The 17,506-nt window shown below is 38.3% G+C and overlaps 1 protein-coding gene across 3 annotated transcripts in view; it reads left to right on the top strand.

Moving 5' to 3' along the window:
• Positions 1 to 7,293: 7,293 nt before the first annotated feature.
• NSRP1 (nuclear speckle splicing regulatory protein 1) overlaps positions 7,294 to 17,506 on the top strand; it is a 58,060-nt gene continuing 47,847 nt past the window's right edge. Inside the window, exons 1-3 of one of the 3 annotated variants that reach the window (XM_032320733.1) lie at positions 7,333 to 7,374; positions 7,805 to 7,834; positions 8,539 to 8,632. In XM_032320733.1, the coding sequence (XP_032176624.1) occupies positions 7,355 to 7,374; positions 7,805 to 7,834; positions 8,539 to 8,632 (144 nt within the window). In that variant the 5' untranslated portion in view covers positions 7,333 to 7,354. Of the gene's footprint in view, positions 7,375 to 7,804; positions 7,835 to 8,538; positions 8,633 to 17,506 lie in introns of all 3 variants that reach the window. The other 2 variants (XM_032320734.1, XM_032320735.1) reach the window with 2 other exon arrangements.

Genomic DNA, 17,506 nt, shown 5'->3' with positions numbered 1-17,506 from the left:
TCATTTGATCCTATAAGGTAGTGAGTCTAATATCAGTTTAATATCATTATCTCTATAAGTTAGGACATAGGCTCAAAGAGTGAGTTGCTTAGGTCAAAACAGCTAGTAAGAAGCAGGGGGACCTAGCATTCATCTTTCCTAATTTTTGCCAGCACCTCAGATATGTCACTAACACTTGACAACCTTTGCCAGGCTAATGACCATGTTATCAGTCTTTTGGAAAATACTTTAAAATTAAGCAACTGGGGTGCCTGGCTGGCTCAGTTGTTAAGCGTCTGCCTTCAGCTCAAGGTCCTGGGATTGAGCCCCACATTGGGCTCCCTGCTCTTCGGGAAGCCTGCTTCTCCCTCTCCTGCTCCCCCTGCTGTGTTGCCTCTCTCCCTGTGTCTCTGTCAAATAAATAAATAAAATCTTTGAAAAAAAATAAAATTAAGCAACCAACAAGAAAGACTAATTGGATTTATTTAATAATCTTTCAAGTAACATACTATCCCATAACACCAGAAGCTTACTTTTTTTTTTTTAAGATTTTATTTATTTGTCAGAGACAGAGGGAGAGAGAGCGAGCGAGCACAGGCAGACAGAGAGGCAGGCAGAGGCAGAGGGAGAAGCAGGCTCCCTGCTGAGCAAGGAGCCCAATGTGGGACTTGATCCCAGGACCCTGGGATCATGACCTGAGCCGAAGGCAGCTGCTTAACCAACTGAGCCACCCAGGCGTCACCAGAAGCTTACTTTTTTAGCGAAGAGGATGTTACTTATACTTGACAAAATTTAGATATAGATTTATATTTAAATATATTTATTGGATAGGCTGATTTGAATAATTTGAATAGATTGAATTACAAATAGTGATATACACTTCAGAAGGTTAGACTTGATTAGATTTTTTGTTGGCGCTCTTTCCTATAGCTTATAGGTAACGAGGACCCTGTATGGTGTCAAACATGCAGACCATTTTCTTCTTTTTTTTTCTTTTTTTTTTTTTTTAATTTAAAGGGGATGGAAGTTTATTGAATACACTATAATGGAGCAGTAAGCAAGGAGAGACTGTCTACCAGGACATAGTGGTGGGGGCTAAACTGGTGGGGGGCATGAGAATGAGAATATATGGAGTCTTCCTTTTTGGTAACTGTGTCCAGTTTAAGTAGCCCATTGGGCAGCTAGGGCTTATGGCTGTCTTGAGGTGAGTGGCTTAATGAGCCTGTTTGCATTCAGCCCAGTGGTCAGTGTGGGCCCTTTGGGCTTTCTTGGGTTTCCATTGCTCAAGCCTGTTGCCTACAAGCAGCATCGACATTCCCCCCCGACAGATCAGTGATGACAAGTCTTTGGCATTTGAGCAGAAGACTCATCTTCAGTAGCAGCTTCACGTTTGACGGGGAGAGACATGCTGACCCTCCCTAAGCTTGTGGGGCTATCAGGGTTTCTATGCAGTTATAGACCAGAGCATGGTATTATACTGTGCTGATACGAGATTTGAGTGAAATTCCCTGGTGGCTAGGTCCATGGGATTTAGAGGGAGGGGACCCTCCGACGGCATGGGCTGGAATCATCATTTGTATATATAATTGTTGGATTTACTCAGGCGCATAGGAACGTATTTTGCCTATAGATCAGGACGGCAGCTGGATCCAAGAGAACAAAGGAAAAAGGGGGTGGAGGGCAAAAGAAGCAAGGCAGCTGAGTCAGCCAGTATCAGGAAAGGGTCCCAGCCCAGTCCGAAACGTGTAGAGATTTCCCCTAGACAAGTTTTTACTGCACGCACATTAGGAACAGAGACTTCAGGGGGATGCAGTGGGAGGGGAGAGGATAGGGGTCCTTCACCCTCACAGGCACAGGCAGTTTGACCTCTCTGCCCTCAGACCTTTAGACCAAACTGGGGAGCCATCCTGGCCAGAGATCTTCAGTTGTCTGAGAAGTACTAGGGTTTGACTGCGGAAGAGCCAAAAAGAGAAAGGAGAGGGAGAGAAGGATCCTTCCCAAGGACAAGAGGGGAAATCCCTCACCCTTTCAGCAAGGACAGGCTGGTGAATTCCCCCGGGGGCTTCAGAGCCTCACTAAGGAGTAACCTTCCACCAAGGCTGTCAGTTCCCCCAAGGAGCATTAGAGTTGGTCCACTGAGGGAAAGTCCCAAGAAATTCCAAAACAATCTGGGAAGACTCTCAACCCGGCAGAGGTTCTCCATTTGGGCCACAAAATGTGGGGCTTCCAGATTGGGTGGAGGCTCGTGGTGCAGGCAATGAAAGAATTCCCCCAAGGCAAAACAAAGGAGCTAGAGCTTTATTAAATAGACTGCAAGGGAGGAGCGGCCAGGACAGCAAAGGAGAGACTGTCTGTCTGGACCATTTTCCTTTTTAATTATGGCTTTCCTTTTTAATTATGATCTAGGAAAAACAATCAGCTTTCAGGACAATGAAATTTTGGGAATCTTAGAAATCTTAGAAATTCTAAGATTCTTAGAATCTTAGAAATTCTTTCAGGAATCTTAGAAAAGTTTCTGTTGCCTCTTTTAACAGCTTTATTGAAATACAACTTAACATAAAATATAATGCCCCCACTTAACATGTTCAGTGCAATGGTTTTTAGTGTAATCACAGAACTTGCAACCATTACAAAATCAATTTAAGAGCATTTTCATCACCCCCTTAAGAAACCCCATACTCATTAGTAGTCACTCTCCATTTTCCTCCACTCAAGCCCTAGAAAACTATTCATCTTCCTTTCTCTGTGGGTGTGCTTATTCCAGACATTTTATATAAATGGAATCATACAGTATGTGGTTTCTTGTGATTGACTTCCCATTCCCCATTAATCTAAGTATGATTAAGCTACCAGCTACCCTTAACTTCCATAGACATCTCCAATCCACTGACTCCGAAGATCTTTGCAGGTAATTTAGGGAATTTTCATTCTTTTCATGTGAGGTTTAGGTAATGCTACTCCCACCTAACCCCATTCTACATCATTAACTCTGTGTTCTTACTCTCCCCTATATGATTTTATTATAAAGACTTCTCTTAAAAGATAATATCAATAAATTAAATATTGCCTATTTCTTTGTCCATAGACATGGTAATTATCCTCAGAGTGTGTTCTGTCTCCTAGTCATTAACTCAATAACTCTATCTTACCATCCCTCAGTTTACTGCCTGGGCTTAGACTGTCTTGCCCATAGACCACAACTAGTAAGGCACCTCTTGGTGGCCATATCTTGTTCTCTGTGGCCCTGACTCTCCAGCCACAGCTTTTTGAATTAGGGTTGACCCCTGGTCAAAGGGAAACCAATTTGTGAAATGGTCTAATATTGAAAGTAACTAAACCCTTGATAGTAATAGGAGCAGTGGTTAGAAGGGGGTAAGTATTTAGAGAGGCCAAAAAGTGTCACACCAGGCCCTAAACAATTAAAGCAAACTGCCTTCCAGACAGTAAAAATTAGCAGAAATTGTTGGTAGAGAACAAGTTTAGAGAATGGGTAGTTTGGTTTGGGACAAGAATGCACAAAAAGGCGGAGAGGGCACAAAAAGCAGAGACTGAAAGAGTAAGGAAGTAACATAAGTAACATTAATGTCAAAAGATTAAATGGAACATCCATTATCTTGGATGCTAAGGACCCTGCAGTTACCCTGGATCCAATTCTAGTCAACTGTTTTATTCTTGAGGTCTTATTTCTGAAAGTCTAAGATAGTCAGAATTCTCTGTTGTGTAACAGTCAGGAGTATGGTAGTGATGACACCATCTCTTATTGGCTTTACCCTGCTTCTGTCCTTACAGCACCTTAAATTAAAGTTCCCAAACTTGGGTTCAAAACGTTAGGAGGCTTCTCTGTGTCTCTGATTCACTGCTGCAGGTACCACCATTGCTGCAAACTCTGCCAAGTGTTTGAAGAACTTGAACTCTCTGAAACACTGCATCTGAGAAATCAGTGTTCTACCTTTGGGAAAAATCTCACAATTGCTTCACTGCAACATCCCAAAGGCCAGGGGAGAGTACAGGATTCAATACAGCAATTCAAAAGCTCACATTATATATAGCATATTGAGCTGGGTAATTTTGTGTAACTAATTCTGCATTCAGTCTCTTTAAGCAAGAGGCAGACAGTCTTGGCAGGGGGGCTTTATTTTTACCCTTTATTGATTCTTTTTTATTTTAAGCAAAATAACATATACTTATAGTTTGAAGAGTCATCCTATTATACCTTTTAAGACCAGAGCATTTCTCAATCCCTCTTCACCCCTATTTTTCTTATTTCTGAGTCGACTATTTTCAATTCCTTTAGCTCAGGAATTAATACACAGCCCACAGGCTAAATCCGGCCAGTTGCCTATTACAATAAAGTTTTATTAGAAAAGCCATGCCCAGAGGGGCCTGGCTAGCTCAGTCAGTGGACCCTGAGAACAAGAGTCCTGAGTTCAAGCCCCACATGTAGTGTAGAGTTTATTTAATAGATAGCTAGATAAGAAGGAAGGAAGGAAGGAAGAGAGGGAGGGAGGAAGGAAGGGAGGGGAAAGGGAAAGTTATGGTGGAGGGAAAGAAAGGCCATGCCCAATTGTTTATGACTGCCTTCGCACTACAAGGGCATAACTGAATACCTGCCACAGGTACTAAGACCCTAAGACCCACAAAACCAAAATATTTACTATCTGACCCTTGGCATAAAAAGTTTCCCAACCTCTGGGGTGCCTGGGTGGCTCAGTGAGTTAAGCCTCTGCCTTTGGCTAAGGTCATGATCTCAGGGTCCTGGGATAGAGACCCTCATCGGACTCTCTGCTCAGCAGGGAGCCTGCTTCCTCCTCTCTCTCTGTCTGCCTCTCTGCCTACTAGTGATCTCTGTCTGTCAAATAAATAAATAAAACCTAAAAAAAATAAAAAATAAAAATAAATAAATAAAATTATAAAAATGTTTCCCAACCTCTATTTTGGCTTTTGTTTTGACATGTACCTCCACAGTGTGAAATAACATACAGTGTGGCTACACTTCTTTTTTCCTGACTTAAGCAATATTTATTAGCCTCCCAGTTTGCATTACAAAGATTTAGCTTCTTCCCCAGTATGTGTGTCCACACACACACACAAACACATAAACATTTCCCATTCCTCCATTCTTTCCAATATATTACATTGTAATTTAAATTAGAATATGTTGATCTTCAGCGTTTGCATTATTGTGATTATGTATGCTATTTAGGGCTTAGCCATGTAGTAAATTACAACTATTTTCCTTTTCTGAACATCTTTTGATTTTCCCAGTAGTTAATGTCAAAAGAGTGGCAGAGTGACCAGAATAATAGCAACCAAAGTAGATTTCAGAGCAAAGAACATTACCATGATAAAGAAGGTCATTTCATAATGAAATATAGGTCTCCATTAATTAAGAAGTCATAACAATCTTAAGTATTTATACATCTAATAACAGAGTTTCAAGGTACATGGAGCAAAAACGGATTAGGACTACAATTCCAAAGAGACAGAAGTAGATTACTGGTTACCTAGGGTCAAAGGGTATAGGGTAAAATGACTGACTGATAGATACATGCTTTCTTTCTTGGGCATTAAAAGTATTCTAAAATTGATTGTGGTGATGGTAGCACAACTCCCTGAATGTATTACGAACCATATCCCAACAAAGCTGTTTGAGAAAGAATGCCTGGGGGGGTTACGTGGGGGGCCCAGTCAGTTTAAGCATCTGACTCTTGATATTGGCTCAGGTCATGATCTCAGGCTGTAACTGAAACCATAATGGGCTTCACTTCACTGGGTTGTGTAGCCTACTTAAGAGTCTCTCGCTTTCCCTCCACCAGACCCTACCCAATTAAAAAAAAAAAAAGGAAAAAAAGAATGGCTATGCTATGAAGAAATCCCACCTACACATAAATGGTAAATATGTGGCTAAACATAATATTTTTTTATTTTAAAAATGTTTTTGAAAGATAATTGCTTAAAGCAAAAATAATTTATATGTTTATAACACAGGTAGCAATAAAATGTGTGAAAACAGTAACACAAAGTATAAGAGGAAAATACTTTTGTAAGGTTTTTTAAATTATACATAGAGAAGTATAGTCATCATTGAAGACAGACTGAGATAAATTAAAGATGTATATGAGAAACTCCAAAGCAACACCTAAAAAAATAAGTATGGCCAATAAGCCAACAAAGAGGTTGCATCATAAAAATCTTAAGCTAAATCATAAAAATTCCTTGATTAATCCAAAAGATGGCAAAAAAAAAAAGCAGGGAGGGTTAGAGAACAAAGAACAAATGGGGAAATAGAAAAACTGCAACCATACTCCGATCGCTTTAAGGAAAATGTTCTAAACACCCTAATAAAAGAAATCATCCTATTAGACAAAAAAAGCAATACCCAAATATATACTATCAACATGAGATCCACTTTGAATATAAAGACACAAATTGATTAAAATAAGTTAAAAGTAAAAGAATGGAAAAAGATGTACTATGCTAACAAAGCTGACTGTATAAATATCAGATAAAGTACGTTGAGAGAAATAAGAGAGTCATTTCTTAACGATATAGAGATCAATGCAAGAAGACCTAACAATCCTAAATGTTTATATATCTAATAACAGAACTTCAAAACACAAGAGAATTAAAAGGAGAAGTAGATCTACAATTATAGTTAGAGATTTTAACATCCTTCTGTCAGTAATTGAAAAGATACCTTTGGCTGCTGTAAGACTAGTTTGGAATGGGCCAAGTGCTAGTGAATGAACAGACGGAGTGTGACTGGATTTAAAAATGTACATAGATCCTATATGATTTTGATTTCTATACCCAGCATTACCACCATGTTATAAATCATTTCGTCCAATGAGCATATGCCCAGTATTCACGTATAGGTTTTTATCTTCTGCGAAGTTACCCTGAGCCAGGTATACTCACACTGAATACCTCGGCGGGGAAAAAAAAAAATCGATAGCCTTAGGGCAGTGTTTTTTTCAAACTTGATTATCACAGTTCCCTGGAGGGTTCGTTAAAATTCAGATTGCTGGGCCCCATCCCGGATGGGGATGCATCTGATGCAGTAGGTCTGGGAAAGGGCCAGAGAATTTACATTTCTAACGAATTCCCGGGTGACGCTCCACAGTTCGGGAGCTACTAGCCTAGAATTGTCATTCCTTTCCTCGCATTAATTTCGAGACAGCCAGTTGGTTTCCAAACAAAGACGAAGACCGTAGGACTGGGTCCCCTACGGTGCGGAAGCAACTCGAAAGCCGAACTTTCTGCGGGTCCAAGTAGTCCAGACCTCCCAAATCCGCGCGAGAGTTTACGTGACGACGTCGGCGTCTGCGTCTCCGTGACGTCGGCGTCGGCCACGTTCAGCGGAGACGAGAGCAAGATGGCGATTCCGGGCAGGCAGTGAGTGATCCGGGAGTTAGGGTCAGGCTGGGAATGGAAAATCACGGCGATCTTGTCTGGCCGAGGAGAAAAAGTGCGCTGGAAGTGAAGGGGCTTGTGCCGTCAGTGATAGAGACGGGGAGAAGCGAGAGATCCTGAGGAACATATTCCCCTCCCCCACACATTTTCCAGGCTGGAAGCCCGAAGTTTGAGGGAGAAACTTGTGAGGAAATAAAGGAAGTTAGGCTGAGGGGCAGAGAGCGAGACTTTTCTATTTTCCAAAAGCTCGGTCTGAGGCCCCTCAGTCTTGCTTCCTACCCCGCGCTTGAGTTTCTCCCTGGTTGGATGCTTTCATGGGCAATGAGAAGAGAGACCATTCCTGGCTTCCTTAGAGGGCCTTGTTCTCCTTGGCTGCTCAAGTCCTGATTCCCGCCCTCCCTTCTTGTTTTAGGAATGTTGTGCAGAGAAGCCTCAGAAAAGGGTAGGCATATAGGGAATTGGGGTATACATTGCCGCAAGAGAGACAAATATTGTGTGTTCTTGGAAGTTTTACCTTTGATGTATAATCCTTACTTCCCGTGATCTCGGCATTTTAAAGCCAAAACGTGAGAAGCTAAATGAGTTGGATCTGATGGCATGGTTCTCTGAGATGCTCATGAGTGCGATAGAGTGTAATGGGCATCTGTCCATGGCTACTTGGGTTTCTCAGTTAATCTTTTAAAAATTTCTCGTGGGTGACATTATCCAATAACTTATTTAAAACTATGTTAAGTATCCAGTAGGGAAAAACAAAACAAGACTAGATACTTTGTTTGATAACGTGGATAATTTAGAGTGTTTTCTAATTTTTAGTGGGCATAAACTGAGCTTTCCACTAACGTGTTCTTTCTGAAGCATTACTGTTACTTCACCGTCTACAACATTTCTGAAGTCATCAATTAATTCTCTTTGATTAATATGGTATTTGAATTTGGTCTTTACCTGCAAATAATTGCTTAAAAGCAATACTTAGAAAATCTTAATGGACATTAGAATTTTGAGAAAAGCAGAAAAAATCTTATGTGTTCATAAGCTATTTGACATGTTTTGACTTGGTAGCTTCATCTGGAAGAGGTAGTGGATGTATTATTTTTTAACATTTAAGTATAATGGTGTAATTTCTATTTCAAAAAAAAAAAAATGCAGGTATGGGCTTATTTTGCCAAAGAAAGCACAGCAGTTGCACCCTGTTTTGCAAAAACCATCAGTGTTTGGAAATGATTCTGATGATGATGAGGAGGTAAGGGAACATATGTTTTTCTATTGCATTGTTAGAAATATAATTTTTTAAATTGAACTTGTGAATTTGATGTCTTTTTTCTTGCCTTAGGTATTTACAGAATAATCAAATAATTTACAGAATTCTCAAAGGGAATATTTAAAGAAAGACTTCTCACTGATTTTTTTTTTTCTTCATGAGTGGTACATGGATAATCTAAGATTTTTTTAAAGTGGTGAATTTCAGTTATTTCTAAGCAGTCATACAAAGTTGTTTTAGACAGCTAATACTGATGTGACAAATTGTTAGTGTAAAGATCCCTGAAAATGAGCTATTAAGATGTCACCAATTGCCTAGAAATTTTTATTTGCGAAGTAGTTTCTTCTAAGACTACTTTTGTGGTTATTAATTGTCTGCTAAATGTAATTGCTCAGGTATAATTATGGTAGTTCTTGAAAGTACCATTGGTAGTACCACAATAATATCTGAGTATTTTTTATTGTAGCAGCCAGAACAGTGTTTTCCTGTGAAATCCACAGCTTATACAGAAACAACCCCATGTATATGCTTATCTAATACTTGAGTCATTTTCTGTATTTCTAAAGACTTTTAAGTCCGTTAATCTTGTTCTTCCTTTGTTCTGGTAGAAAGATAGCTTCTCTTTCAGTTTTTATTATTTTATAAGGCATAGGTAGGTAATTGAACGTATTTGTTTATTGCTTTCCTTCTGTTGAAGAAACTGGCTCCAGATGCAGTCTACTTCCCTACATTATGCCCCAAACAGCTATCACATTATGATTTTGATTTGCATTTCCCCGATGGCCAGTGATACTGGTCATTTATTTATCATGTTTGGAGAAATGTCTGTTCATATCATTTACCTATTTTAAAATTGGAGTATTTGTGCTTTTACGAGTTGTAAAATTTCTTTATATATTCTAGTTACAAGTCCCTTATTAGATACAGTTTATTAATATTTTGTCCTGTTCTGTGGGTTGTCTTTCCACTTTCTTGGTAGTATCCTTTAAAGCACAAAAGTTCAGTTTTGAGAAAGTCCAATTTAGTTTTTTTAATAGGTTTCTACGCTTTGGTGTCTTACCTAAGAAATCACTCTTTAATCCTGTGTCACAAAGATTTATGCCTGTATTGTAGTTCTACTTCTTAAATTTAGGTCTGTGATCCATTTTGAGTTAATTTTTGTATAGGGTGTGAGGTAGGGGTTCTACTTTATTATTTGCATAGGGTATCCAGTTGTCCCAGCATCATTTGTGGAAGACTGTTCTCCATTGAATTGACTGCACCCTTGTCATTGTTTAAAAAAAAAAAAAAAAAATATATATATATATATATATATATATATATATATATATATATGTGTGTGTTTTTGTTTTTGTTTTTTAAGTCATCAGTCATGGACATGCCTATTCTGTAGTTTCACATCCTGGCATACCATGTAATACAAAGCAAAATATTTGAGAAGGATGGGTGTACACAAGCGGTCTAGAAAGTTTTTACGCACATTGTTGCTCTTCCTTTTGCATTGCGAAATGAGGCTGGTGGGCAGTGGGTATACTAGAACCAGAAAAGCTAGGGCTAGGCCAGTTTGCTCTTCTTTTCTCCGTCTATCCCACCTTCCCTTCCTTCTTCCCTTCTTTTTCCTAGGGGGATTTCTTGCAGATAATTGGGTACCTAAGTAATAAAAGACTTAAGAAACCAAAAAGAGGATGGTGAAGCATCCCAGAGATCAGCAGCAGTAAGAGCAAGTAATGATAAAGGGAAGGATACAGGTAGGATATAGGTCCTGGAAGCCAAGGGCTAGGGTTACCTGGGAACTAGAGTCTTCCAGAAGGAGCTGAAGCCACTATGGAGATTAATGTCTTAGGTAGAGAAAAAGGCAGAGAGGAATACTTGGTTTTTTCCATTTCTCCCACCTTCCAGTATATCATCTTTGTTTTCCATTGGTAGAGCTCAGCCAGAAGCCAACTGATAAGAAAGCTGCAGCTTTGTTCTTAGTGAACAAATATAAAAGTTTTTCATTTTAACATCTTTTTTTTTTTTTTTTAAGATTTTGTTTATTTATTTGACAGAGATCACAAGTAGGCAGAGAAGCAGGCAGAGAGAGAGGAGGGGAAGCAGGCCCTCTGCTGAGCAGAGAGCCCCATACGGTGCTTGAACCCAGGACCCTGGAATCGTGACCTGAGCTGAAAGCAGAGGCTTTAACCCACTGAGCCACCCAGGCTCCCCCTCTTTATAACATCTTATCAATAAACAGATGAGTCTGATGAATTCCAGCATTGAGAAGTAAATTTCTTAGTTAAGTATATTTAAATATTTGAGATCTGAATACCAGAATTCTTATCTAAAATTTAACAATTTAAACAACAATAAAGTTAAAGTGCTTTGGAAAATATAGAGAAAGATATTTTATGGTTTTCTTCCAAAAGAGGGCATTATATACCTGGAGAAGAGCTGCTGCAAAGCAAATCCCTTGTTATTTACAGCAATTCAGAAGCATTTAAGAATCCAAATTTAAGATCAGACTTTCCTTCCAGAGGTCCAGCAGATGGGGTCCTAGCAAATGACTTCAATTTTAATATGTGCTTATATTCAGAGTTAGTTTAAACGTGGGAAAGTGGTATTTAAGTGGTTCCTCTTTTGAAAATTATCAGAACTAATTAGGAATAATTAGTTTGTTCAGAGGCAGAGGAGATGGGAGTTTTTACTGTGTATGAGTAAGAGATTAATATTGTTTCCAGATGGTATTGTCTGATCATAAGTGTTTGAGTGGTTCTGCTGTGATAGTAATGTGTTTATTCCATTTTTTCAAGTGTATCCTCTTCCAGTGTCATTGCCACCATCTTCCTCACTTACATTATTTTAATAGCTTTGTAACTAGTTTCCTTATCACCTGTCTCCTTAAATTAATTTGAAATAGTATGGACAGATTGATCCTTTTAAAGCACAGTTCTATTCACTTGTAACTATCTTGCTTTTGAGCCTAATTATATTTAAAATCTAAACTGCTAGTCCTGACATTGAAATCCTTCACTAGCTTTGGCTTCAAAATGCTTATTAGCATTTGTTCCCTAACTGTGCTTCTCTGTGCAGAGTGTAGTTTTTTTGCAACTCTGCTTTTCATCACACTAGAAGTCTTTCTGTCCTTCAAAACCCATTGCAAAAGTGCTTCCTTCATTTTCCCCAGTGGAAGCAATCTTTTTTTTTTTTTTTAATGATTTTATTTACTTATTTGACAGAGAGAGAGAGGGAACACAAGCAGGGGGAGTGAGAGAGGGAGAAGCAAGCGCCTCGCTGAGTAGGCACCCCAGTGCGGGGCTCGATCCCAGGACCCTGGGATCATGACCTGAGCTGAAGGCAGACGCTTAATGACTTGAGCCACCCAGGTGCCCCACCAGTGGAAGCAATCTTACCCATTTTCTCTTACTCTCCTTTTCTTAGCATTTAGCTTCTTATACCTTGTGATGTAAGTTCTTTGCATACAAGTCTTGTCACTCTACTAGCGTATGAGCTCCATAAGTTAGGATCTGGATATCTATGCTGATACAAGTACTACAAGTAAAATTATTTACTTGGATATTTTAGTTGTCTGTATTGTAAAGAGCCAGGCAGTAGGTGTTTGGGCTTTGCCAGGCCAACAATTGAACTTTGCTCTTGTGTGAAAGCAGCCATTAGACAATATGTAAATGAATGATCATGACTAATTAACATATTCTAATAAAACTTCATTTACAAAAGGAGAGGTGGCTGGATTTGGCTATAACTTGCTGACCCTTGGTCCAAACAGTTCTCAAAAGCACTTGTGATAACCAGTAGTATTTCGCAAATGTTACAGGATGGTCAGTGACTAAAATAGGTGTTGCCTGACAGGTTAAACAAGAAACTTCCTTTTAGTTTTTTCTTACTACTAAATACTTGCTCATTTTGCAGAGCACAGTGACTTTTCCTTTTAATCTTGGCAATTGAAATAATTATTTCTAGACAGTGTTCTTGTAGGATCCTGTTTTGCACAGTAATTCATAATGCCATGAAGAAGTATGATCAATACAACCTGAAAGTTGTTGCAGTTTGTGTCTTTATCCAAAAGCAACAATTTTCAGGTTGGATGAAGATACGGAACTCTTTGATCTCTTCACAGAAGTATTAAGTTAAAAGAGGTATTAAGTTAAGCTAGATAGCAAATGTTTATTAACTTAGTTTTTCATAAATGTATCAAAAATGTCAGAAAGTAGTGAATGATAACAATAACTTGTACTTTGAGTCTCTCAGAAGCCATGGTATAGTCCTTTCATAGGTTAAGCATTCATTTTCATAAGATGTAAAGCATTTATAAAAAAACACTAATACTTCAGAAAAATGAGGAAAACACATTTATAGACATATACAGAAGAAAGAGAAATATCTGATACACACTAAAGATATTTCATCATAGTATAAGTAAGAAATGTAAATTGGGACAACAGTAAGCTGCTGTTTTTTTCTATATTAGCAAATACTTCTAGAAAATGTAATGGGGTGCCTGGGTGGCTCAGTCATCCCTTTGGCTCAGGTCATGATCTCAGGGTCATGATCTCAGGGTCCAGGGATCCATCCGGCATCGGGCTGTCTGCTCCGTGGGGAGCCTGCTTCCCCCTCTCTCTCTGCCTACTTGTTCTCTCTCTCTCTCTCTGTCAAATAAATAAGTAGAACCTTAAAAAAAGAAAGAAAGAAAGAAAACTGTAATGGGTGGGGTGCCTGGGTGGCTCAGTCCGTTAAGTGTCTGCCTTTGGCTCAGGTCATGATCCCAGGGTCCTGGGATCGAGCCCCGTATTGGGCTCCCTGACCAGTATGCAGGGAGCATATATCCTGCCAATAAGCAGGAAAGCCTGCTTCTCCCTCTCCTTCTGCCTGCTGCTCTACTTGTGCTCTCTGTATCTCTCTGTTAAATAAATAAAAATCTATTAAAAAATGGTAATGGCAAGGTTTTGGTGAAGTGGGTGCTCACACTTGTATTAGTATAAATTGATGCCCCTTTTTGGAAAGCAGTTTTGCAAATTAGTGTCAACTTTAAAAGTCAAGTTAACCCTAAAAAAAAAAAAAAAAAGAATAAATGAAACCTGTTATTTTTTGGATGACAGCATGTGGTCATTTTACTTTTGAAAAAAATTATACATATTATTATTGTAATTTTGAAGAATAGAAGGAGGTGAATGTTTAAAAAAGATATCCATAATTGTATATTCTTGAAGTTAGAAACATTTAAAAGCTTGCATTTTGTATCAAAGACAAACTGCCTGTATTTTCCCTTCTAAAATTCTCTCTTGAAGAAATTATCAGAAATTTGTGTTATGATTTATGGGTATTCAAAAATCTTTGTTTATGATAGCAAAAACTTAGAACTGGTCTACCCTTCCATAGTAAAAGTATGATTAAGTTTGGTGCTATATATATAGATAAAATCAAAGGAAAAAAGAAAGTAAAGCATTTCAGAATTTTTTTCTTAAATTTTATTAAATTTTTTATTAACATATAATGTACTATTTGTTTCAGGCGTACAGGTCTATGATTCAGCAGTCTTACACAATTCAAAGCACTTACCATAGCACATACCCTCTCCAGTGTCCATCACCCAGCCACCACATCCCTCCGACCCTCCTCCACTCCAGCAACCCTCAGTTTGTTTCCCTCTGGTTTTATCCCTTTTCATTTTTTCCTCTCTTCCCCCATGATCTTCTGCCTTGTTTCCCAAATTCCACGTATCAGTGAGATCATACGGTAATTATCTTTCTCTGATTGACTTATTTGGGTTAGTATAATAATACACTCTAGTTCTATCCATGTCTTTGCAAATGGCAAGAGTTCCCTTTTTGATGGCTGCATAATAATCCATTGTATGTGTATATGTGTGTGTATGTGTGTATACCACATCTCTTTCTTTTTTTTGGTAAAGATTTTATTTATTTGACAGATCACAAGTAGGCAGAGAGGAAGGGAAGCAGGCTTCCTACTGAGCAGAGAGCCTGATGTGGGGCTCAGTCCCAGGAGCCTGAGATCATGACCTGAGCCAAAGGCAGAGGCTTAACCCACTGAGCCACCCAGGCGCCCCTACCACATCTTCTTTATCCATTCATCTGTTGCTGGACATCTAGACTCTAGATGTCCATAGTTTAGGTATTGTGGACATTACTGTTATAAACATTGGGGTGCATGTACCCCTTTGTATTACTACATTTGTATCTTTAGGGTAAAGACCCAGTAGTGCAATTGCTGGGTCATAGGGTAGCTCTATTTTCATCTTCTTGAGGAACCTCCATACTGTTTTCCAGAGTGACTACAGCAGCTTGCATTCCCACCAAAAGGGTAGGAGGGTTCCCCTTTCTCCACATCCTCACCAACATCTTTTGTTTCCTGACTTGTTAATTTTAGCCATTCTGACTGGTTTGAGGTGGTATCTCACTGTGTTTTGATTTATATTTCCCTTGATGCCGAGTGATGTTGAGCACTTTTTCATGTGTCTGTTGGCCATTTGTATGTCTTCTTGGGAGAAAATGTCTGTTCATTCTTCTGCCCATTTCTTGATTGGATTATTTGTTCTTTGGGTGTTGAGTGTGACAAGTTCTTTATAGATTTTGGATACTAGCCCTTTATCTGATATGTTATTTGCAAATATCTTCTCCCATTCTGTTAGTTGCCTTTTGGTTTTGTAAGCATTTCAGGATATTAATGTTAGTTGTCTTTGTGTAGTGTACTGATGAGTGGTGATTTTTTATATTTTTATGTAATTTCCAAATTTTCCACAATAGTTTTATAATTGAAAAAATATTTTTTAAGAAAAATTAATGGTGAATTTGATAAGCATTTTCCTTAAGATACTTAGATTTTAAATCATGGTAAAATATAAAAGGAAATAACGCATTTTATCCGATAGAAGACATAATGACAGTACTGGAACTACTTAAAAGCATGAAGTAAGGTGAAATAAGCAGAATACAAAACTGAACATGTAGGGTCGTAGAAAGCTATATGTGTATGTATAAACAGAAAAATAAATGAGGGGCACCTGGGTGGCTCAGTTGGTGCTTGGGATCAAGCCGTGCATCATTGGGCTCCCTGCTCAGCAGGGAGTCTGCTTCACCCTCTTCTCTCTCTTCCCCCCTGCTCATGCTCTGTCTCTCTCTCAAATAAATAAATAAAAATTTTTTAAAAAGAAAAAAAATGAAACCCGTTATTTTTTTGGATGATAGTGTGTGGTATTTATTTATTTATTTACTTATTTTTAAAGGATTTTTAAATTTATTTGACAGAGGAAGAGACAGGGAACACAAGCAGGGGGAATGGGAGAGGGAGGAGCAGGTTTCCCGCAGAGCAGGAAGCACAATGTGGGGCTTGATCCTGGGACCCCAGGATCATGACCTGAGTGAGCCAAAGGCAGACGCCCAACGACTGAACCACCTAGGCACCCCATGTGGTTTTTTAAAAAATTATATATATTATTGTAATTTTGAAGAATAGAAGGAAATGAGTGCTTTAAAAAAAGGGTAACCATAATTGTATATTCTTGAAGTTAGAAACATTAGTAACTGGGTTACATGATATACTTTCAGTGTTTTCACTGTTTTTTAATCTTTCTCCACTTTAATTCCAGTCTTTTAAAAGCATTTTCTAGTGAAGTAGTCTTCATAGGTCTGTTTTTCCTAATGAAGAAACTAATCCTATTTTAGTTGAAAGCCGGTTTGGTTTGCTAATGGTAAGGAAAAGTTAAAATATTAATCTATCTCAACATAGTAGTATATCTGAACCAATAAAATTTCAGTTGTGGTTTTTCATCAGTTATAATCATACAATTTTCTGTTTTTCTGGATATAGTCTGATACAGCTAAAAGGACAGTTTCATATAAATATAACAGCATATATTATGTATAGAATTGGCAGAAAATTTATATTATTTTAATGATCACTAAGAATTTTTTTTACACTTTTCTCATACTATTAAGATGAATTCCTGATAAATTCATGATAGTGAATATATTTAGCAGCAGTATAGGCAATGAGGGATTTAAAGTAGTTGTACAGTTTTGCTAAAAATGCATCCCTAGACTTGCTATACACGAGTGAAACAGAAGCATAAGAAAATGGAAGAAGACGGAGTACCTGGGTGGCTCAGTTGGTTAAGCATCTGCCTTTGGCTTAAATCATGATCCCAGGGTCCTGTCATCAAGCCCCCTCTTCTTCCCTGCAGAGCAGGGAGCCTACTTCTCCCTCTCCTTCCCACTTGTGCTCTCTCTTGCTTCTCTATAGCTATCTCTGTCTCTCTCTCAAATAAATAAATAGGATCTTGTAAAAAAAAAAAAATGCAAGAGGAGAGAAGACAGTACTAAATGATAGAATTCTGCTAGCAGTGGGGAGATGACAAGAAAATTCTGTACATACTTAGTTTTTAAGTAAGCTCTACCCCCAGTATGGGCTTAGATCAAGAGTCACATGCTCTACTGACTGAGCCAGCCAGATGCCCTGAGAATTTTCTATTCTTATTTCATCTTCCAATAGAATGAGAACATTAAAGAAGTAGTTGAGAGAACCCAGATAATGGATGAGATGAAGTAGGAATTTTTTATCTTTTTTAGGAAGGAAATGATGGTGTTAATCATGAGTCCTTGTAGTTGTGTAAAATTAATTTATGAATACTATGTTTAAATCTACGCATTTTTAGCCAAATTTACTTACGTTGGCACATGGGTGATTTTTAAAAAGTCTTTGATCTGAAATATAATTCATAAGCATTATTTTATTTTCCAACTTCAGAGTTTTTTGTTTTATCATTTCTGTCTCTTTATTGGTATTCTCTCTTTGGTGAGACGTTGTTCTCAGATTTTAGTTCTTTAGATGTGGTTTCCTTTAATT

The sequence above is a fragment of the Mustela erminea genome, chromosome 18 (genome assembly GCF_009829155.1).
Source record: "Mustela erminea isolate mMusErm1 chromosome 18, mMusErm1.Pri, whole genome shotgun sequence".
Taxonomy (NCBI): Eukaryota; Metazoa; Chordata; class Mammalia; order Carnivora; family Mustelidae; genus Mustela; species Mustela erminea.
Note: the sequence above shows the minus strand (reverse complement) of the source record. Positions and strands in the feature narration are given on the sequence as shown.